Raw genomic sequence first — 23,997 nt, 5'->3', positions numbered from 1 at the left:
AAAACTCATTTTTCAGCCATTCCTCAGTCTGGCTCTAAGGTTATGTTTCTCAACCTTGGCCACTTTTAAGACGGGTGGACTTCAACTCCCAGAATTCCCCAGCCAGCATAGCTGGCTGGGGAATTCTGGGAGTTGAAGTCCACCCGTCTTAAAAGTGGCCAAGGTTGCAAAATGGTGCCCAGTCCATTTTTTTGCCTTCTCTTTGAACTTTGCCTGGCCTTTGAAAGTGTTTAACCTGCACCAGCCGAAGCAGATTCTGAGCTTCTCTGTCCATCCAGCTCACCTCGCACGAGTGCAAAAGGGGCCACAATCTCAAAGAGTTCCCGCTCATTTTGTTTTCACCCAATCGCTGGACTCCTCCCACTTGGGAGGCTAAATGGGGCGGAAAACAACTTAAGGTTAAGGTAACACTGCCGAGGACAACCGAGCTGAAGCTTTCGATCTTTTCACTGGGGCAGGCCCACCTTCACAAAGGAGCGAGTCACTTGTTCTCAAGTTATCAAAGAAAAAGATCTGGGTTCAAGGATTGGGGTGAGGGGATGGGACAAGACACGTTTCCACCCCCTCCAAGCCTGTCGTTATTATTCAAATAATCCCCTACAGCCCTCTTTAGGGAAAAAAAAAAGAGAGAGAGAAATTAACATGGTGTTTGTACATAAGCAGATGTAGTCCAAATGATTAAAAAAAAAATGAGGATTTTTTTTTTTTAAGGACTCAAGTATTAGACCCTTCAAATAACAATTCCCGTCGATCATTCTGGAACCAGTTCATGCCAAATTTTGATGCTCTGCCTTCTGCTTAAAGATCAATTTCTCTTTATAATCACCCACACCGATGATTCTGGTCTTTATAATCCATCCACCCAATTCCAAGGTGCATCCAAAACCAACTTTTGTCATGATACCCCGTTCTTTTTTCTTTTCTTTTCTTTCTTTCCCCCCCCCCCCCACCCTCCCCCGGGTGTTTCTAAGCACCCTTTTGGACAAAACTGAATGCAAACACAAGGATCTAAATGCAAAGTAAGATCTCCCGCAGATCCCCAGAGGGAGTCCCATGATTCCATGCAGTCTGGGAAATGGAGGGTGGGGGGGCGGAGACGAGAAATTGGGGCTTAACGCCATTCGCCGAGAAAGATGCAGAAACCGCTTCTTTCGAAAAGATTCGATTCCGACGCAGGGACCGACATCTACAATCGCTTCCCCTTCTTTTTATTCAGCTTTTTTTCTTTCTTCCTTCCTTCCTTCCTATCTTTCTTTCTTTTTCTTTCTTTCCTGGTACTTGGAAGGCGGGAGAAAAAAGATGACTTGCTCTTCATTTTACATTCTAGCTCTGCCTCTTTCTTCTGCAAAAAGAGGAATTTGGTACGGAAAACAAATGTATGCAATCGGAAAAGCCATCCAGTCTCCTAACGGAGTTAAGGACTTTGGGAGAAGCAGCGGCTTCGTGGGATCAGGAGATCATATTCTCTGGGGAAAGCGGTGTGGGATCCTTCTGGGCATGTCCTTCAGAGGCCTGACTCAAGAATCCCCTTAAAGCCAAACCTTGCGAGGAGTCTGTCTTCAGAGGCTCAGCTCGGCCTGCTGAACTCTCTGATGGCTGGGGAGTATCTTCCAGCTCTGGATGGGCCGTGACGGGAGGAGGTATATTGGTCACAGAAGTCCCAATGGTGGACGTGCTCTCAAGAGTGACGGAGCCCACTTCCGTACGGTCGCTACTAACCAAACTTTGGGTCACCATGTTCGAAGCAGGCTCCAGATCCTGCAAACTCCCACCACTGGTCACAACTGCTGGAGTGGCCCTGGAGTCCAAAAAGGAACCGCCTAGGTTGGAGAGAAAGGAGGCTTCTGTGATGACAGCTGCTGTCTCGGCCACCCAATTCAAGTCATTCCCGAGGGAGATGCCAGGGCTGGAGGCCGGGGGACTGTGGTCTTCCCCAGAAGCCAGGGAGCCATCTCCTGCCCCAGCCGGGTTGGCGTCCAGGTGGAGCTGCTGGTCGGCTGAATTGGTTGCTGCGACGGTCGTGTTGTTATTGAGGTTGTCCTGGAGAGCGGTCTGGGTTCCCACCTGCTGGTTCTGGAGCAACATCTCCTGGATCCGGATCTGTTGGAGGATGGCTGGCAACTCGTAATGGTGGAAAAAGTAGATCATGGAATGCTGCCAGGGAGGGGAGCGGAAGAGAGGAGAGGAGAGAGGAAAAGTGTTAATGATTGGGCTGAACAAGAAAGTTCTCCCCTTCACTCTCTCCTCCCCCCACCCAAATGTATAACTCAATTGCTCCTCCTCAAGCTTTGAAGAGAATATGGTGCGGTGGTTAAGATGCTGGGCTAGAAACTGGGAGAGAAGGGATTCTAGTCCTTCCTTAGGCAAGGAAGCCAGCTAAGTGCTTTCTTAGGAGCCCTGATGGCACAGTGGTTAGAATGCAGTATTGCAAGCAAACTCTGCCCGTAGCCAGAAGTTCGATCCTGACCGGCCCAAGACTGATTCAGCCTTCTGTCCTTCCGAGGTGGGTAAAATGGGGACCTTGATTGTTGAGGGCAATAGGCTGACTCTGTAAACCGCTTAGAGAGGGCTGCAAAAGCACTGTGAAGCGGTATACAAGTGTAAGCGCTATTGCTATTGCTAAGTGACTTTGGCTCAGTCCCTCTCTTTCAGCTCAGCCCATCTCAAAGGGCTGTTCTCGTGGGAAAATAACAGGCAGGAGCGTTACATCTGCCACCTTGTGCTGTTGAAAATGAAGATGGGATCATAGTAGTTGTGCATCATCTGCCATCCAAGTAACTCAGATGCTGTTGGGAAAGGCCAAATTCCCAACCCTGCATGAAACCTACCATCAATTGGCAAAATGCACCTTTCCCATTTCTGCTCCAACTCTATGAAAGGCAGTTGGTGAAGACCGAGTGAGATCCGTGTCAACAAAGCAAGACCACAAGCCTGCAATCCTAACCATCTTTCCTGAATGCCCCCCGGCCAGCTGTTCTCTTGGCCCTGCAGAGATTCTCAAAATGAAAGCAGCACAGCCAGTGCAAATCACTAATTTTCTGGCAAAGATGGGGCGAATCATTGCCAGAAAATTCTCTACCAACTACCACTGCCTAGCCTTTTTGCATTCCACAATGCAGATTTTATCTTTTACAAAAGTCTAGGTATTCACGAAGACCAAATGATACCTGGATAATTTCTGAGCTTTCAAGTGTGTGTTATTTACAGACTTGAAAGCAAAAGGACTAGAAACTTGGCAAACAACGTCTGAAAAAGTATTTTCTCGGGGAGGCTAAATTGGAGAACGGATTCTATCTTTTGAAGTCTGTCATGATTTGGGGGTTTACACAATGCTGTAGGACCTTTTTAGAGCCAGAAGCGTACCTGTATGAAAAGCCACGAAGTTACCAAGGCTAAACTGCTATATTGCCCATTGAAACGATAATGGTAGGCATAAAAGGCAAAGTGGTACAAGTAGAAAAACCTGGAGAGAGACAGAAATATAAATATGCAGGCACACACATTTATATACAATAGTTACACAATCCCCGGTTTGCTTCCATCCTTCCTTTCTGAACACAATTAGCTGTATATCCCCCACCCATCCCTTCGCTTCAAAGAAGAAGTGTAAAAGTGAACTGCAAGAGAGAAACAGCCTGGTCCTATAATCAGTGAGGGATGAGAACTAGGGAAGGAAAAGGGCAATGATGCCACTGAGGGATCAAGGTGGTTGAGAGAAGATGCTGGAGTGGCAGGGGTTTAAGGAGTCAAACTGGCCCTGGAAGGACTATATCAACAAGATTGTCAGGAGATCTCCAATCTGGAAAAAAAAATGAGCCCAATATGTGACCCTAAAGACATACAAGCCGTCAGGCAAAGCGGAGTCAGCTGAATATCTAAGTCTGTGATGGCAAACCTATGGCACGCGTGCCGAAGTGGCACACAGAGCCATCTCTCCAGGCACGTGAGCTGTCGCCCATTGCTCTTCCGGGTTCCGGCGCACCGGCCAGCGCAAGAGCCAACATGGGAGCACCAGTAACCGGAAGAACATGCTGCTTGGTGTGCAGGCACGCACCGGGAAGATAATCTTCCAGTTTCCGGTGTACGCATGTACACTGGCCACCTGGTTTTCCAGTTTCTGCCACGCATGTGCACATGAAGACCAGCTGGCTGGTGCGCATGCATGCGCTGGAATGTGCACACCAGGCGAGTGCTCTTCCGGTTTCCGGCACTCCCACAGTGCCAAAAAGGTTTGCCAACACTAACTGTTGGCCTAAATTGGGAATGGCCATTCTGTGACTCCTTAAGTTGCTTTTCTGGAAGACCCTAAAAGACAGTTTGGTCTAGTGATTAAGGGACCAGGCTAAAAACCAGGAGACTATAAGTTCTAGTCCCACCTTAGGCAGGAAAGCCGGCTGGGTGATTTTGGAGACCATGAGTTCTAGTCCTGCCTTAAGCATAAAACCGGCTGAGTGATTTTGGATTAATCTCTTTCTCTCAACCTAGCTCACCTCACTGGGTTGTTAAATTATGGGGAAAATAGGAGAAGGAAGGAGTATTATGTGTATTTGTTGCCTTGTGCTATTTAAAAAAATAATAAAGGCGGGATAAAAAAAATATTTTAGAAAAGCCCTTAGGTACAATAGATTATCTATCCTGCCCATTCTGACAACTCCAAAAAGGTTTAAAAGCCCCCCCCCCCCGCCCTGCTTCCCAAAGGTTGCCATCTCTGGTCCAGGGAGTCCACTGGCCTGTCTCTGTCTGAGCCCAGTCCCAGGTTCGTACCTCAACCAGTGCCTCTTGCTTGTGTTGGTGTGGCAGCAAATTGCATCGTATTGGTCTGCCAACCACACAATGAGGATGATATAGAAGGCCGTGGTGGTGTCATTGAAGAACTCGGACATGATGGCCTCCATGCCTGTTTTGAGAGGGAAGAAAAGGAAGAGAACATCAACATGCTGTCTAGAGGTTATCACCCTCCATATTCCTCAAAGATGGGACAAATACGATGCCTTCTTCCACCCATAAAACCCTTGCAACAGAGAAACTGGCTTTAAATCCACAGACCGTGCTTTGCATAACTGCAGAGAACCGGAAGTCCTCTGCCTCCAGTCCTTCAGAAGGTATTTCTTCCATATGATGGGTTAAGGCAGTTGACATAAGGCAGACAGGTAGTTGAACGATACTTCAGTAGGTTGGAAAGGAGGATTCTACAGCAGCTTTCTTAACCTTGGCAATTTGAAGTTGTGTGGACTTCAACTCCCAGAATTCCCCAGCCAGCATTGAATTCTAGGAGTTGAAGTCCACACAACTTCAAATCGCCAAGGCTGAGAAACACTGTACTATAAGTAAGCTGTCAAATAAATATTAAACAAATAAATAAATAAGCAGAACCAAGGAAAGTCTGATTGGAAACAGTGGTGGGTTCTTTCCAATCCAGGAGGATTAAAGTGAGGAGGTCTCCTTACCTACTAAAGCCAAGATGACGGTCAGCAAAGGAGCTGCGGGGAAGGCAATTGTCATGTTCATTTCCAGCATCTGTAACAGGTCCACTGGAAAAAGGGAAAGGAAGCCAAATTCAAAAGACAGCAGTCAGGCAAGAGGTAAATTCATTTTTCTTGGCCTACGGCCATGATAACAAACCATCAATGGGTGCCAGAGGTGGCACACAGAGCATTCTCTGTGGGCACGCGCACCATTGCCAGCTGTGCTTCTGGTTTCCGGCGTGCACATGCGCGCCAGCTAGCTTATCTTTGTGCGTGCCAGAGCCCCCAAACCCCAAAGACCAGGTGGCCAGCACGCAGCTGGTCTCCGAGTTTCCGGGGCTGTGGTGTGCATGATGGGCACTCAGTGCTGAAAAGGTTCGCCATCACTAGCCTATGGGATGACCCAGGAACACAGCCTACAGCCAAAAGTCAAATGGGATCCCAGGTAAAAGAATTTAGAGAAACACTGCTAAGCAGGGTAAGGAGATATTGAGGTTCCAGAACTGCTGAGCTATTGCTCCCCTATTCCCAAGTAAAAGGCAATTTCGCGTAACAAGAACAACTGAGCACTCAGTGGTAAGGTAGAGGCTATGCAGGGTCAAAGCCAATGTATGTTCCAGAATACAGGTAGTCCTTGAGTTAGGACGACAGTTAGGCCCAACATTTTTGTTGCGAAGTGATACGTTTGTTCGGTGAATTTTGCCCCGTTTTTATAACCTTTCTTGCCACAAGTGAACACGGCTGTTAAGTGAATCTGCCTTCCCCATTTGACTTTGCTGGTCAGAAAGTTGCAAAAGGGGATCACGTGACTCTGTGGCATTGTAACCGTCATCAGTGCGAGTCAGTTGCCAAGCATCTAAATTTTGATCATGTGACCGTGGGGACGCTGCAACGGTCGTAAGTGCGAAAAACGGTCAGAAGTAATTTTTTCTCCCGGACTTTTCTTGATTTTTCTTTGAAGATGTTTCGCTTCTCATCCAAGATGCTTCTTCAGCTCTGACTGGATGCTGGGGATGGTGGAAGCAGCTTCTTGGATGAGAAGTGAAATGTCTTCAAAGGAAAAAGAAGAAAAGTCCAGTTGCCTCCTGAAAAAGCACCTTTGGGACAACCATGACCTGGATGACTGAGAATCTCCATAGACCATTTTTTTTCAGTACTATTGTAACTTCAAACGGTCACTAAATGAACTGTTGTAAGTCAAGGACTCCCTGTACACACTGTAAGGTCTTCGAAAGCAACCTCTGATTTCAGGTGCCTGACTAAGAAGCCATTGTTCAGCACTCGCAAAGGGGGAAAAAACTCCTCAATTTCAGCATCTCCTACTTCAGGATTTCTTAACCTTGGCAACTTCAAGATGCGTGGACTTCAATTCCCAGCATACCTCAGACAGCCAGAATTCCCCAGACATTTAATTAATTAATTAATTAATTAATTAATTAATTAATTAATTAGCAAGCAAGCAAGCAAGCAAGCAAGCAAGCAAGCAGGCAGGCTGGCTGGGGATTGCTGGGAATTGAAGTCCACACATTTTCAAGTGGCCAAGGGTTGAGAAACACTGTCCTACTTTACAAATAGTCCTTGACTTAAAACCATTCATTTAGTGACAGGGAAGTTACAAGAGCACTGGGGAAAAAGTGACTTACTATCACCATTGCAGCATCCCCCAGCAATCACATGATCAAAATTCATGGGCTTGCCAATCGGTTTCTATTTTGAGAATGGATGCAGCGTCCCAGAGTCATGTGCACTGCCAACTGTAACCTTCCCAGCCGGCTCACAACAAGCAGTGTCAATGGGAGAAGATGGGAGTCGCTTAACAACTGCAGTGATTTGCTTAACAACAAAAAAACGGTCATAAAATCAGGCACGACTCGTGTAACAATTCCACGTAACAATTCCACTTGGCAGTGGAAATGCTGACCCCACTTATGGTCGTTAAGTTGAGGACTATCTGTATAAAGGACTGCTTATAGACATCAGCTGCAGTCTTCCTAAAGCTGCTAAGGGTTGAGTCTCTTGGTCTAATGCAACCTTACTCCCTGGTAGAAAATTAAATTTCCATCACTAAAGTGGGTTTTGAGCCAATAGAAACAGCCAGCTGCTATCTAATACCAGGATGCCAAAATGATGATTCACTCAAGGATGAATAAATAACAAAATATATTTTGGCTGTGCCGTTCAAGACTGCACGTTAAAATAAATCATGGCAAGCAGCATACCGGGGAGTAGTTATTTAATGTGGATTAGGATGCAAATGGACCATAGCAGTGTTTGAACCAAGAATGTGCAGGTTTTCAAAGTTGATAGCTATTCTCAATCTTTGCCTGGCATGCTGAATAGCCCAATGGAACGGTTTTCATTTACACTGAATTAAAATTAAATGTATCCACTGTACCTAACACTATTACTCCTGTATTCAGAATAAATCACATTAATGACATGGAACAAATTGAAATAAGTTCCTCCTTATATTAAAAACTACAGTCAAAACACTGAACCAGAATTTGTGGCTTCTAAGTTTGTTTTTTGTTTTTTTGTTTTTTTAAATTTGATTTATATGCCGCCCTTCTCCAGAGACTCAGGGCGGCTTACAATGTGTTAAGCAATAGCCTTCATATTTTTGTATATTTATACAAAGTCAGCTTATTGCCCCCACAAACTGGGTCCTCAATTTATCTACCTTAGAAAGGATGGAAGGCTGAGTCAACCTTGAGCCTGGCGGGATTCGATCTTACTTTAATTGCAGACAGCTGGTCTTAAATTACAGAGCTCTGTCTGTTGAGCTATCCAGGCTCCTGGATAAGTGATAAGTGCTCTCATCATAGCAACAGCAATAACACTTAGACTTATATACCGCTTCATGGTGCTTTGCAGCCCTCTCTTAAGCGGTTTACAGAGTCAGTACATTGGCCCCAACGATCTGGGTCCTCGTTTTACCGATCTTGGAAGGATGGACGGCTGAGTCAACTTTGAGCCCAATTAGAATCGAATTCTTGGCAGTGAGCAAAGCCAGCCTGCAATTCTGCATTCTAACCACTGCGCCACCACAGCTCACAATTCGCCATCATACTTATTCCAAGCCCACCTGGACAGCAGGCACTGCAGAAACTCACAGCGAGGATTTTTTTGAAAACTTACCGATAAAAACGAAGATTTGGTGATGGGAGTAACGCAACAGCATGGAAACAGATAGGGTCTGAAAAGAGACAGGCGGGTAAACATTAAAGCATGAAAGCCCCAAGGCCAACCATGAAAAGCGGAAAAGCACTCTCATAATTCTGAAAAAAATTGCCATTTGGAATGAAAATTAATTTTTCCAGAATTAAAATGAAAAGCATAATTCACTTAACCACTCCAAAGTTTTGTTCTTAGCGTGTTGAGAGAGATGGGTTATTATCCTCAGAAAAATCATTTGTTGCCAGTCTTGCGAACTGTTTGTCTGAGACTCAAATCGGTGTCATTTTTGTCACAGGTTCTTTTATGTACATCCAGGTTAGAGGGCTCCAAAATTCCAGAAAAAATCAGCACAACCTTCAAGGGCTTGTACTCACAGTTTACTATACCACTCTTCCTCCATTCTACTACAACTGCTGTTCTTCCACTACTACAGGGGTGTCAAACTCAAGGCCCGGGGGGCAGAACCAATCTGCGGGGTGCTTAGATCTGGCCCACGGGGCCACCCTAGAAACAGCAAAGGACCAGCCCGCAGTGCCTCTGCCAGTGAAAATGGAGCTTGGAAAGCCCGCATGTGGCCCTCCCAGGCTCCATTTTCGGCTGTGACAGCCTCCTGCCACTCTGTGCCAGTGAAAACGGAGTTTTGGGAGGGGGGGGCACGAACTCTGTTTTTGTCAGGGCATTGATTAATCCCATCCTTGGCTCTGGGACAATCACCCTGATTTAATTAGAGGATGGGTCGTGGCTTTTCCAAGTTGCAATATTCTGAAATAAAACCCAAAGAAAAAGTTCTCTAATAAAACTCATTTATTTGTTATAAAGAAAATAAAACACCTCACTAACTGAGAAAAGTAATTGTTACATTTTGAAATAGTTCGTGCCGGACCTTTCTGGCAAGAGAAGAAAGGAAAGAGAGTGTGTGAAGGAATGTGGGTGGATGGACATGCATAGTAGCTTTTGATAACAATTCTTGGCAAGGTACGGAAAGTCTGATAGTCCAGAAATGATGAGCTCAGCTGGTAAATAAAAGAACGCAGTGACAGTTTTCACTGGCAGAGGGTGGCAGGAGGCCATGGCAGATGAAAATGGAGCTCTGGAGCCTGTTTTCGCTGGCAGAGCGCTTGGGCCACCACACACGCCAACACGAGTGATGTCAAAGTGGCCACGCCCCCCGGCCATGGCCACGCCCCCCCAAAGTCAAACACATCCCTGATGCAGCCCTCAATGAAATCGAATCTGACACCCCTGCACTACTACATCTCTTTGTGAGTCCTATTTCTGGAGAACAGTAACAGTAAATTTGCCTTAGGCTGCTTCAATTTCTCAAACTAACACGAACCACCTTCCATCTTACTCCCACTCCCCCAATACCATCACACCCAACTGTCTCTCTGCTCAGCTTTTATAGATACAGGTTGTTGGACTGGCTAGGGAGAGCTCTTAAAGGGACAGGGCACCACCAAGCCCAGGTGCTAGCCATTTTGCAGGCAACCAATCCTCTCACATATCTGAACTAGGATTTTAAGTCATGCATTGATTTAATTATCTCGGATAATATATTCATTTTTACAGTACTATTGTGGTAAGTCCTAGCCAGGAAAATCTTTTGTTCTTGCACCTTTCAAGGTCTTGCTTTATTTCTTTCCATATTTTTTAGCAAACACTTTGGAAACTGCCTTCATCGTATCGCATCCGATAAAGCCCTAAACATTTCACTGGGGGTATTTTCCTTACAACCACTCTCTCTTCTTTCGCATAATGTTGTTCTTTAGTAGTTAAACCGCCTTTGTTTTCTTCTTAATTTTGCATCCAGAAAGGCGGCCAAAACCTTTGATCACTTTTATCATCTTCCATGTGCAGTGTTGTGGTTGTGTAACTGTAAATGCTAGACATCTGCGTAACATTTTATCTTGTATTGCTCTCCTTGCTGGTAGAGCTGCTGATAAGAGCCAGAGGCTACAAAACACTTAGAAGAAGAACCGTGAATAAAACTGCAGCTGGGAGAACTAAAGCCGAGGTGGGGAACGATGGCCCCCTTTATGACTTGTGGACTTCAACTCCCAGAATTCCTGAGCCAGCATGAAGTCTACAAGTCATAAAAGGACCATCATTCCCAAGTCCTGAATTAAAGGATAGTGGGCACAGTTTCATGCAGAGGATCATTTTCTGATCGCAGTAACTGATTTATAGACCAGGGTTCTCCAACCTTGGCAACTTTAAGACTTGTGGACTTCAATTCCCAGAATTCCTCAGCCAGCAAAGCAAATTTAAGACTTGTGGACTTCAGCTCCCAGAATTCCTCAGCTAGTTTTGCTGACTGAGGAATTCTGGGAGTTGAAGTCCACAAGTCTTAAAGTTGCCAAGGTTGGGGAACCCGGTTATAGACAATCCTGGTTAAGAATGTCCAACTTAAGGTCAACCCCGATACAGGTAGTCCTCGACGTACGACAACTGAGCCCAAAATTTTTGTTGTTCAGCGAAACATTTATTAAGTGAGTTTGACCCTATTTTCGACCTTTTGTGCCACAGTGGTTAAGCGAATCACTGCAGCTGTTAAGTTAGTGACATGATTGTTAAGTGAATCTGGCTTCCCCACTGACTTTGCTTGTCAGGAGGTCACAAAAGGGGATCACGTGATCCCGGGACACTGCAACCTTCATAAATAGGAACCAGTTGCCATCCCTGGGGATGCTGCAATGGTCATAAATGTGAAAAACGGTCATAAGGCACCATTTTTTCAGTGATGTTATAACTTCGAACAGTCCCTAAATGAACTCTCATAAGTCAAGGACTACCTGTATTGAACCGAGAACCATTTTACATCCCTGGCAAAGCTGCCTTGAATGCTGTGGCTGGAATGTAGCCCAATGGTGAAATTCATTTTTTTTTTTACTACTGGTTCTGTGGGCGTGGCTTGGTGGGCATGGTATGACTTGGTGGGCATGGCAGGGGAAGGATACTACAAAATCTCCATTCCCTCCCCACTCCAGGGGAAGGATACTACAAAATCCCCATTCCCACCCCACTCCTGGGGGAAGGGTATTGCAAAATCTCCATTCCCTCCCCACTCTTGGGCCAGCCAGAGGTGATATTTGCCGGTTCTCCGAACTACTCAAAATTTCCGCTACCAGAACCTGTTAGAACCTGCTGGATTTCACCCCGATGTAGCCCATAAAACACAAACCAGGTTTCTGGTTGAACATTCTGGGAAACAAAAAACGCCAATTCAGGCTGAGGAAAAAATAAAGAGAAGAGGAAACACTCACAAAGATCACCATGATGACGAAGGCTGCAACGTAGGAAGTCCTGGCCATCCACATGCTGATGAAACGATAGTGTTCCCCGGATACCACATTGCGAAGGAAACCTGTCACACCAGTAAGAAAAAGATGGGGGGGGGGGAGAAACATTACAACATAAGGAATGGAGGAATTCATTCATTCAACAGTGTTTTATAAATATTTGATACACTGGCTGGCTTGCTTAAGAAAATCTCCACACATCCTGAGATACTTCCATGGGATCAGCCCACTCCCAGCCAAGGTAATTGTGAACCAAAGAGCCATGAATGCAAAGCATTTGCTGTGCTGTTTTAGAGGAATTTATATTTGTGTATATAACACAGGGGTCTCCAATCTTGGCAAATTTAAGACTTGTGGACTTCAACTCACAGAATTCCTCAGCCAGCAAAGCTAGCTGAAGAATTCTGGGAGTTGAAGTCCACAAGTCTTAAAGTTGCCAAGATTGGAGACCCCTGATATAAGACCTACAAACCTCCAAAGATCCTGGGCACTTTACAATACAGGTAGTCTTCGACTTACGACTAGGCGTTTAGCTTTATGACCACTTGTGTTTCACAACGGTCACAAAAATCGGGTGCAGTCACATGATAACCCGCTTTACGTTCCTCAGAACTTACAAGCAAATTGCAGGCTGACTTACCATCATAAATTGAGGACTATCTGTAATCATAACATAAAATCCAACGTAAAATTTATATATATACATATATATATATATATTTGTCTATGTAAGTTTTATTTTATATTTTTATAAGTTTTATATATATTTTTCTATGTAAGTCTATGGCAGTTACAGCAAAAGACACTTCACATAAGCCTGATGATGGCAGATGAGATTCTGTCGAAACGTTGCTTCTACCCTTTTAGGGATATGTTCATAATTACACGGGAAGAAACCCGAAATATTAACTGTACACACACACATATATATATATTTGATTTATATGCCGCCCTTCTCCAGAGACTCAGGGCAGCTTACAATGCGTTAAGCAATAGCCTTCATACTTTTGTATATTTATACAAAGTCAGCTTATTGCCCCCACAAACTGGGTCCTCAATTTACCCACCTTAGAAAGGATGGAAGGCTGAATCGACCTTGAGCCTGGGGAGAATTGAACTCGCAGTAATTGCAGGCAGCTGGATGTTAAATGCTGCCTTAGGAGGCATTAGTGCCTCCTAAGTGCCTGAGTGGCGTAGGAGGCATTAGCCTCCTACGCCACTCAGGCACTTACACTCTATTTGTGTAATTTATCTGCAAAGAGAGGGATGTAAAAAAAAAACAAAAACCCAGCAAAGTCCACAAGTCTTAAAGCTGCCAAATTTGAAGACCTCTGCTTTAAAACAAGCATCTAAAGTTCCCATTTTTTTTTCTAGAAACAGTGGCTGACACAACACAGCAACTGTATAATTTTCCAAACAGCCACTCTCCAACCAATTTGAAACCTTGCCCCTCTATCTGGAAGGGTCTGGACAGTCTTCAAAGCAGTCCCCTCCCCAAGGGAGTGTAATCTAACTAAGATTATTTAACAAGCACAACTCCCTGTCCCAAAGCCCAAGCAGAAGAACTGCATTCCAGAAAGCATAGCTAAGGCTTTCATGTCTGCAAAAGATGAGTAAAGTTATAAATAGGAAGAAGATAACTACACTCATACCCCTTAAGCAAGTGCTGGCCAACTATCTATTACCACAGCTTTAATTTAGATTCCTGTACAGAGCAGGGAGTTAGCTGGACTCAGAGGCTCCTTCCAATTCTGACATTGTCATAAAGAAAAAAAAAAAAAAGGGTTCAGCCACGATTGTACAAATGAAAGCAGTGGGATATTGTTCCACAAATACATAGCCACTCCAGGGATAAACGGGGAATCTTTATGATCACAATTGTGACCAGAATTTCCGTTGCTAAGCAAGGCAACATTAATTTAAGGGAGTCGCGCCCAGTTTGGCAATCTTTTTTTTTTTGCCGTGGTTGTTAAACAAATCACTGCAGTTGTTTATGGGAATCACAGGATTGTGAAGTGAATCCAGTTTCCCTTATTGAGTTTGCTTGCTGGAAGTTGGCTGGGAAGATGGCAAATGGGGATCACCTGATCCATCATAAATACATGTCCCAAGCACCTGAAATTTAATCATGTGACCGTGGGGATCTTACGATGGTCATAAAGTGTAAGAACTGGTTGTAAGCCAATTTTTTTTCAGTGCTGTTGTCATTAAACAAGCGGTTGTAAATCGAGGACTGCCTGCAACTGGATCAAGACCATCTCTCACTTCAAACAGCCAAATGTCAAACATTCGCCCGCTTCTGTTTTCTGGGTTAACTTATTTCTTCAATTTCTAGACCTGCCCATCTCTACTGAGTGATTCAGGACAGCTTATAACAGGGGAAAACAACTTTACATATAATGTAAAACACGGTAACACGTGCGGCAGCCAAGAGACCGCAACAATTTGAACAATATAGCATGTCGCAGAGGTTTGTACTAAATGCTGCAAACCCACGTGCCCTTTTTCCAAACCTTTATTCTCTTCATTTTCAGCCAAGGCTTTCACACTGGACATGAGAATGTCGTCGTATCCTAGGAATTCATCCAATAAGAGACGGCTGAACCTGTCTCCAAAGCACTGGTCCCGGGTGGGATCTGTAAGAAGGGTGAAGGCAGACTAAGTTAAATTACAGCAAAAAAGACCCACAGGCAGAATTTCACACACACCCTAAATGCAAAAAGTCTAACATGGTGTTTCTCAACCACAGCCAATTTTTTGCAATGTATAGACTACAATTCCCAAAATTGGGAGGAAAAGCTAGAAGGAGGAAGAAGCCTCGACCTTCCAGGAAGGGAGGGAGGGAGGGGTCAATCTGCAGACTTAACCACCTTGTGTTACCTCACATTTTCAAGAAACTGCCACTAAGAATGTAGGTTTAAAATACTGTAATCTTTATTGTTTTATTAAATAAGTAATAGTGAAGGAAAACATGAATGAGTCTTGATCTTAAGAGAAACTGGTTTGGATTCAAAGAATCAAGTCTGAGCAAGGTAACAATGGCCAGACTTATCCAAAATGGAAACTGAATGTCAGGAAAAAATAGTTTTGAAAGGGAGTGGGGGTAAGACTTTGAGCACATCTGAAATAAAATCAATTCTGATGATTGACTCTTCCCTGTCTCCTAGAAAGACTGATATCCATACAAACTGGAAATGATTTTATCTTCTCTTCTTTCCTTGCGAAAACTCTACGACAAAAAGCCTGCAGCAAACTCTGCCTTTGCTATTTAATCATAAGGATTAACTAATCAACTAACTAACTAACCAACCAACCATATTTTTCAGACTATAAGACGCACCAAGATTTCAAAGAGGTAAGTAAGAAAAAAAAAGGTTTTTGTCCTCCCAAGCCCCCAGGAGCACTCTACAGGACTCCCAAATCCTCTACGCCTGGTTTTTGCCTGGTTTTGCAAAAAATGGGATGCGCAGAGAGTTTGGGAGGCCTGCAGAGTGCTCCTGGGGGCTGGGGGTGGGCAAAAACACTGTTTTTGGGAAAAAAACGGGGGTGTTTTTTCCCTCCCCAGCCCCCAGGAGCACTCTGCAGGCCTCCCAAACCCTCTGCGCACCGTTTTTGTGAAAAACGGGCCCATTTTTCACAAAAATGGGACGATTAGGGCAGGGCTTCAGGAGGCCAAAAATGGCTATATTCAGTGTATAAGATGCACAATATTTCCACCCTCTTTTAGGGGGGAAAAAGGTGTGTCTTATACTCAAAAAAATACAGTAACTAACTCTAACCCTTGCCTCAAATGTTTTTCAGACTGGTTGGCCCACTGAGAACTTTAAAAGTTATGGATCCCAGGAGGATAATTGGGAACACATTTCAAAAGAAAATAAAGCATATTTCTTATTTGCTAAGGACATTTATGGGATCTCTTGGGGCCTAGAGATATTCCAAAAATGAAGTTGAAGGCTGGTGCTTTGTTTAGTAGCATGTCAGTTTTCTGTTTCTTTAAAAAAAAAAAAAGAACATTTTGATACAATATTGGCTAGGATAAGGAGACTGGTGGGTACTGGGGCGGGCATTCCTGGGTACCATGTTGGGGAAGCCCATGGCTAAAGAAGAAAATGCTGGCCTCCTCCATTCTGCAGCCACAGAATCAGGATTCCCATTTTCTATTTTTAATTTGGGCTTCCTCTTAGGATATCAAATATCCATGAGCTATTTTAGCTGTACGGAGACAGTTATGTGGAAATTCACAATTTCTGCATAAGTTTGGGAACCATGGAATGCAACGAATGATCACTTGCAAATGTTTTGTTCCCAGATAGTCAGGGGGCATTACCTAAATTAAGTAAGCCAAACATTTAAACTAAAATAACATTCATTTTAAAAGACAGACGAAATTCTTAAGGCTAGGGGGAAACGATGTCTTCCACTGTCACTCCTGCAGAGCCCCCCCACTACCCCTTCTGCTTTAAAACATGAATTTCCCGTTGCTGAGACATTTCATTGTCGTTTATTTTCACTTGCACTGAATGTTTGCTGGCAGCACATATAAATATCTACAGCAATAGCCAAACAAAACCCGAAACAAAATATTACGCTGTGGCAGTCTGATGATTAGCTTGATAACTCTTCTATCTCGGTTTCTAAACTTATGAGTTCTTAACCGAATTGGAAGGGACCTTGGAGGTCTTCTACTCCAACCCCCTATTGAGGCAGGAAACCCTACCAATGTTTCTCAATCTTGTCAACTTGAAGATGGGTGGACTTCAACTCCCAGAATTCCCCAGCCAGCTTTGCTGGCTGGGGAATTCTGGGAGTTAAAGTCTACCCATCTTCAAGTTGCCAAGATTGAGAAACACTGCCTTATACCATTTCAGACAAATGGTTGTCCAATCTCTTCTTAAAACCTTCCAGCGTTGGAGCACACACAACTTCTGGACGCTTAGCAATGGTTAAGAATGGAATGGTAAAACAGAAATTTACCCAGAGTCACCACCATGACGGGAATGCTCAGACGTTGACGGGTGCTTTGGGATAATCGGAGGAATCCGTACTCAAAGGAATATTCCACAATGTATTCTTCCTGCGGCCACACTACAAATACAGCCCAAAAAAAGAAGAGTTTTAGAAGGCCAGGATAGAAGAAATAAAGACGCAGTTCAGAAACGTTTATTCAAACGATAACGAAAATCAGAGCAGGCATTGTGATGTCAAGATGGCGCATTCTAATTGCACGGACAGGCAACGTTTTTAAAAAGGCTGCATTTTTTGTGTTTTATTGGTTGATTTCTGTGTTCCTTCGGTGTGCACATTTGAAAAAAGTAAGTCCACTTCAATGGCTTTTTCTGAGCAGGTCAGTGGGGTATAAACCAGGGTGGATAAAAATCAATGATTTTTTTAAAAAAAATCAAAAAAATCAGATTGTTTTGATTTAAATCGGATTTATTTTAATAAAAAACTTTTGGGGTAAAAATCTATCGTAAGATAGTTTTCTATTTAAGATACATAAATAATTTAGTTTATTCAGCATGAAATGGAGCTTAGTTATGTAGCATGAGGCTGTATATTCTGCAACACTGGGACTATCGGTGAGTCAACAGTGGGTCAAAGGAGTAGCAGAGATGACAGTTGCTCTTTAAAAATTATGATTTAAATCGAGTTGATTTAAATCAAGCCTTTTTACTAGTGATTTAAATCATGATTTAAATTGTGATTTAAATCAACTCGATTTAAATCAAATCCACCCTGGTATAAACATAGTAAAAAAGTAATCAATTGGGGTTTTGAAGAATCCTGGTTTACTCTAAACTATTCACATGAGCTAATTTTGCAGCATTAGGCTCCTTCTGCAGACTGAGGCTACTATTGGCCATTCCCAAATCCTCATCCCATAGATATATACTGGACAAGATCTCCGAGTATTTACTCCAGCATGACAAATAATCAAATCCAGGGATAATCAAATCCAATAGTCCAGGGATTTTGGGGGAATCCAATGGTGGGAAAGTCAAAGCAAAACTAACCAATATTCTCACTTATTGTACCCCTTACTAAGTAGGAATGCAAACTGGGATTTGCATGAATTTCAGGTAAGTTTCAGAAGCAATGAGCCACAACTTTTCAGACCAGGTAAGAATGTAAACTTCCTATTTCAGGTGTCTGAACAAAAAAGAGGTCTTAACAAAAAGAGTGAAACACGAGTGTAAGAATATAAGAATAGCCCGGCTGGATCAAGCTACAAACCCTTCCACTGTGTCACCCAGCAGCATTTGAGACTCCCCCAAGCCTATATTGGAAAGTAATACCCCATTTCAGCAACTTGTATACAGGTAATCCTTGATTTATGAACACAACTGAGCCCAGAATTTATGTTGCTGAGACATTTATTAAGTCAGTTTTGCCCCATTCTACCTCCTTTCTTGCCACATTGCAGTTGTTAACTGGAACTGGCTTCCCCATTGACTTTACTTGTCAAGAGGTCACAAAAGAGGATCACATGACCTTAGGACACTGCAACAGTCATAAATATGAGTCAGTTGCCTTAATCACATGCCCATGGGGGATGCGGCGATGAGGTCTTAAGTCACTTTCTTCCATGCTGTTGAACTGTCGAACTGTCACTAAGTGAACTGTTGTAAGTCGAGAACTACCTGCACAAGGTATGATGCCTCTGATCCAAGTAGTAGCAAACAATTGTATTCGTAACCTGTGGTGGGCTGCAACCAGTTTAACAACGGTTTGGTTCTGTGAGCGCGTGCTTTGCGCGCAGCGTTCAAAATACAGCAATTTGAAGCTTAGCTGCCTACCTTCTAAGCCCCGATAAACAGAATAGCGGAAGCGCAGAAATCAGCTGTGCCGCGCGAATCAGCTGAGCCAGGAAGAAGAAAATATAGGACAGGATAGGGCAGGGACGGGTGAGTGGGGCCAGCTGATCATCGGAACTACCCGGTTTGCCTGAACCAGTCCAAACTGGCAGCAGCCCACCACTGTTTGTAACCTTTGGTAGACTGGTCTTCTCTGAACCTCACCATTCTCTCGTCACAGCCATCCAAATTATCTGTCATTGTTACACTAAGCGGCAAAGTAAATAGGCTGAAGAACAGTTTTTATCTGTGGGCTGTCAGACTCCTGAATGAGAAATAACATCGTAACTACGTAGTATGATGGACTGCAGGGCTGGCGCAATGTGTAACATGTTCACACTGGTGCAATAGTACTGGGCGTTTTGTTAATACGATTTATTGGGTTAGGGATTTTTTGTCTTCACTGTGAGTTGTATTGTGTTAGGGGTGCACTGAGGGAGCTCAACCAATCTCATTGTACATATGTTGTGCACTGACAATAAAGATTTGAATTGAAGTGAAGTTGACAGTTAAATTATCTGGGTGAAAAAGTATTTTTTATCAGAGCAATCTGGTCTAACAAAATATGGGACGCAGCACACTGCTTCTGCTTTCGCCTTTCAGCCCCAATCCAGGAGCCTTCGCAGGCAGTCGCTTTCGCGACAAACTATTTTTTGTGTTAAATTTATATTTACCAACAAAGAAATAAAAGGAAACTAGTATAGATCTATTTCAAGCTATTTATTTATTTATTTTCTTGGTGAAAGTCTTTCCTTTAATCCATCTTGAACCTCTACAATGGATGTCCCTGAATTCTAGCACTATGAGGGGGGAAAGGAAAATTTATCCTTCTCCGTTCTATCTAGGCCAGGGTTTTTCAAATTGGGATCCGCAGCATTGTGGAATGTTGTACTTGAGGGATTCTTGAAAGACAAAGCTCAGCAAAGGCCAATTTTCCATCAGTGGAGTTTTACATCTTGATGTTTTGTTTTTTTGTCTCTGGATTTTTTTTTTTTATAATAACAGGTTCTGCCGCCCGTACAGGTTTGAAAAACACTGATTCACGCCTTGCCTGATTCTATGTATCTCCGCCAGCTTTCCCCACACTCTCCTTTGTGCCAAGTGGAAGTACAGGTTTTCCAAGAAGCTTGTTCAGAGCAAGTCAGATCTTTTATGAAGCCTGATGCTTCTGAATTGTCAGCATTGTCCTGCCACCCATAATTTTATTGTACATCGCCCAGAGTCTCTCTTTGAGGGAGATGGGTGGTTCAGAAATGTGAAAAATAACTTAACTTAATCCAGCAGCATTTAGGTAGAGCTCCTTCTCTGAGTCTAAAACTAACCAGACCAAAGATGCATCTAGTCCAGTACAGGTTGTCCTTGCCTTATAACCATAAGGGAGCCTTTTTAAACCAGATGTAAATGCCAGTTTTCAAGGGGGGGGGAATCATAAATTGCAATCACACATCAGTGGAATGCTGCGGCACACGTCAAAAAATGTGGGCCATCTGCCAAACGCCCAAAATGTAGTCATGTGATCATGGGGGCATCAGAACTTATGAACCGGTTCATAAGTTCCGATGTTCAAAAAATTGAAATGTTTTAATTATGGGCCAAATTATTTAATTATTTTAAATCTATTTTAACTTTTGTATATAAAGTGTTTTACTTGGCTGTTCACCGCCCTGAGTCCGAAAGAAGAAGGGCAGTATAGAAATTTGAAAAATAAAATAAAATAAAATAAAATAAGGACCTTTTGGGGGGGAGATCCATTGGAACTTCAAACAGTCGCTAAGTGACTGCTCATAAGTCAAGAACTATCTGTATGCTGAAAACCCACAGCCGTTGGCATAGGGCTAGACTATTACTAACTACATGTAGTCCTCAACTTATGACCACAATTGAGCCCAGAATTTATGTTGCTAAGTGAGACATTTCTTAAGTGTTTTGACCCATTTTACGACTTTTCTTGCCACATTTGTTAAATGAATTGCTGCAGTTGTTAAATTAGTAACACCGCGATTAAGTGAATCTGGCTTCCCCGTTGACTTTGCTTGTCAGAAGGTCGCGAAAGGAGATCACGCAACCGTCATAAATGTAAAAAAGTTGTCAAGCATCCGAATTTTGATCATGTGACCACGGGGATGCTGCCACGGTCATAAGTGGGGAAAATGGTCGTAGGTCGCTTTTTTCAGTGACTTCGAACAGTCACTAAATGAGCTGTTGTAAGTCAAGGACTACCTACCTGTACAGTATTCAGTGTGAGGCATAGCATTTTATTTCATCCATCAAATTGTTATTTTAAGGTGCAAAATAAGAATGTGTCAGCATAACCGACGGAGGAGAAATATCCCTGTAAGAAAAGTTTGTATCCTGCCTTTCCAGGATACTAATAAATGGATCCCAGACACAAATGACCCCCCAAATGTTGCTTTCTTATCCAAAGCGATGCCATTTTCTCTACTGCAATACTGCTCCGCCTTCCATACGTGCCCCTCCATCAACAAATGCAACAGAAAAGGTTCCGCATCATATAGAACAGGGGTCTCCAAACTTGGCAACTTTAAGACTTGAGGACTTCAACTCCCAGAATTCCTCAGCCAGCTGGGAGTTGAAGTCCACAAGTCTTAGTTGCCAAATTTGGAGACTCCTGATATAGAGCCACAAGCCGAAGGATTTTCTCTGGCAAGTCCACTACTTCCCCAAGGAAATTAGCCCACATGCCAGTTTAGAAGTCAAGTTAAAATCTAGAGGGGGAGAGCATAGACCAGGGGTCGGCAACCTTAAACACTCAAAGAGCCACAAAGGTCCTAACCAGAAGCCCCCCGTTCATTTCTGGAGCCAACAGGAAGTCCGGTTCCCCCACCATAGAGTCTCCTCCTAGCGTGTTGTCCTTTTTCCTTTATCTGTCCTAACCGAAAGCCCTATCAATTGTGGAGCCGGCTGGCGACAGGGAGCCACAGCAGAAGGATGAAAGAGCCACATGTGGCTCCAGAGCCGCGGGTTGCTGACCCCTGGCATAGACTGAGTGGTAGATGGATGGGAAAAGTCATGCCAAAAGAAAAAAAATGACTGATGCAAGCGGGGGAAATGAAAAAAGGGGGGGAAAATGATGTACAGATGGAACAAGATGGGAAGTTAAGAACGACATATCTTTACCTGCTTTGGCTAGCATCTCAAATTCGGACACAGTCTCGCTGAGAGGCTGCATACCTTTAGAGGTTGGCTCGCTGCCGAAGGAGAATTCTTGGCTTTCGTTGGGAGACAAAACGTGGGCATTACTCAGCCGAGTTGCCTTGTGGAAGATCTTCGGTTCAATATCCAGATCAAACTATCAAAGGAGGAAGAAAAAACATACAGAGGAATTAATATGAAGAACAAGATCGTATACAACTCCTCTGCCACCCCTTAACCCCGATTTATTTACTTATTAAAATGTTTTAGCCAATCACCGCTCAGCTGATCTCTGTGCAGCTTACAATACTGGTAGTCCTCGTTCAGCAACTGCCACAGATAGTGACCCTTTGCAAATGTGACAGTAATAAATGGTAATGAAAGGTTCATTTTCTGCCCAATGCCCGTGTTGACTGCAATGTCAGCGTGAAACTGATTACAGTCTGGTCAGTTTCAGGCAGAAGCTACCAACAGTTACAATTCTAATCAACTAAGATAGTTCACACAGCTGAGTTTGTGAACTTTAGGGAAAGGTTATGTTGCAGAAATAAGCAGCTCAGGAAGAGATATAAGTATAAGTAATCCCTCTGCCCTGTCCGGGGGCGAAAAAAGGAGGAAAAAAGGAGAAAAAAGGATCAGGCATAGGACGTTGTCTCATCTGAAGAAAATGGCAGCAGCCAGTGATCTTCACAGTCTCTCACATGTTTACTTAGCAACCATTTCACTTATTGACCAAGTCATCAAAACCAAATGGTTGCTAAACAAGGACTATTCGTAAAACATAGTAAAACAGTGTAAAATCAGATACAGGTAGTCCTTGACTTACAACCACAGTTACGACCAAAATTTTTTCTTGCTAAGTGAGACATATCTCAAGCAAATTTTGCCCCATTTTACGACCTTTCCTTGCCACAGTTGTGAATTGAATCAGTGCAGTTGTTATATTAGTAACACGGTTGTTAAACAAATCTGGCTTCCCCATTGATTTTGCTGATCAGAAGGTCGCAAAATGTAATCACGTGACCCCAGGATGCTGCAACGGTCATCGAAGTGAACCAGTTGCCAAGCATCTGAATTTTGATCATGTGACCCTGGGGATGCTGCAATGGTCGAAAGTGTGAAAAATGCTCATAAGTAACTTTTTTCAGTGCCGTTGTAACTTCGAATGAACTGTTGTAAGTTGAGGACTGCGTATACAGTGGTACCATGGTACTCAACTATTTTGAAATTCATTGAATTTGGTGCTCAACACATTTTGACACAAAAAATTTGCCCCAATACTCATTGTTTGTTTGATACTCAACATACAGGCTAGAACGTGAATTTATGTATTATGTATTATGTATTTATGTGTTTTTACTTGGCTGTACACCGCCCTGAGTCCCTAGGGAGAAGGACGGTATATAAATTTGAAGTAAAATAAAAAAATAAATAAAAACATGTCAGTGTTGGCTGCCTTGTGACTCACTATGTTATTCTTTAAGGGAAAAAATTGTTTGCTAGCCATTGCGCCTCTTGGAACCAATTAATGATGAGTATTGAGGTACTCGATATAAAATGCGAGACCGCCTACTGCCACCAATAGCCTCCCACCGGCCGGTACGCTCTCATAGAGAGGGGGTCCTCCGGGTGCCGTCGGCCAAACAATGTCAACTGGCGGTCCCCAGGGGGAGAGCCTTCTCTGTGGGGGCACCTACTATCTGGAACGAGCTCCCTCCAGAGATACAGAGGATCCCGGATCTGCGCACCTTCCGCCGCACTCTAAATACTTTTTTATTTCACCAGGCGGGCCTGGCCTAACTTTCTCCCTCTTTTTAAACATTTTTAATATTTTTAATATTTTTTAGTATTTTTAATATTCAAAGTTTAAATTTGTTTTAAATTGATTGGGTTTTAAATTTGTCTGGGCCAAACTATTTAATTTGATTTTATCTCTGCTTTTTAAATTTTGTATGTATGTATTTTATTGTTGGCTGTTCACCGCCCTGAGTCCTTCGGGAGTAGGGCGGTATATAAATCAAATAAAAAAAAATGCAAACTAGAAACACC

At 43.4% G+C, this 23,997-nt stretch overlaps 1 protein-coding gene across 2 annotated transcripts in view; it reads right to left on the bottom strand.

The window, feature by feature from the left end:
- Positions 1-1,182: 1,182 nt before the first annotated feature.
- TMEM259 (transmembrane protein 259) overlaps positions 1,183-23,997 on the bottom strand; it is a 38,814-nt gene continuing 15,999 nt past the window's right edge. The window contains exons 3-11 of one of the 2 annotated variants that reach the window (XM_034442524.3): positions 21,934-22,105; positions 16,916-17,026; positions 14,455-14,577; positions 11,906-12,006; positions 8,604-8,661; positions 5,448-5,531; positions 4,765-4,897; positions 3,364-3,463; positions 1,183-2,154 (exon numbers count right to left, since the gene is read on the bottom strand). In XM_034442524.3, the coding sequence (XP_034298415.2) occupies positions 1,450-2,154; positions 3,364-3,463; positions 4,765-4,897; positions 5,448-5,531; positions 8,604-8,661; positions 11,906-12,006; positions 14,455-14,577; positions 16,916-17,026; positions 21,934-22,105 (1,587 nt within the window). In that variant the 3' untranslated portion in view covers positions 1,183-1,449. The remainder of the gene's footprint in view (positions 2,155-3,363; positions 3,464-4,764; positions 4,898-5,447; positions 5,532-8,603; positions 8,662-11,905; positions 12,007-14,454; positions 14,578-16,915; positions 17,027-21,933; positions 22,106-23,997) is intronic. The other variant, XM_034442525.3, reaches the window with a different exon arrangement.

The sequence above is a fragment of the Pantherophis guttatus genome, chromosome 1 (genome assembly GCF_059756535.1).
Source record: "Pantherophis guttatus breed Tessera chromosome 1, ASM5975653v1, whole genome shotgun sequence".
NCBI lineage: Eukaryota > Metazoa > Chordata > Lepidosauria > Squamata > Colubridae > Pantherophis > Pantherophis guttatus.
This window is presented reverse-complemented; position numbering and strand designations above follow the sequence as displayed.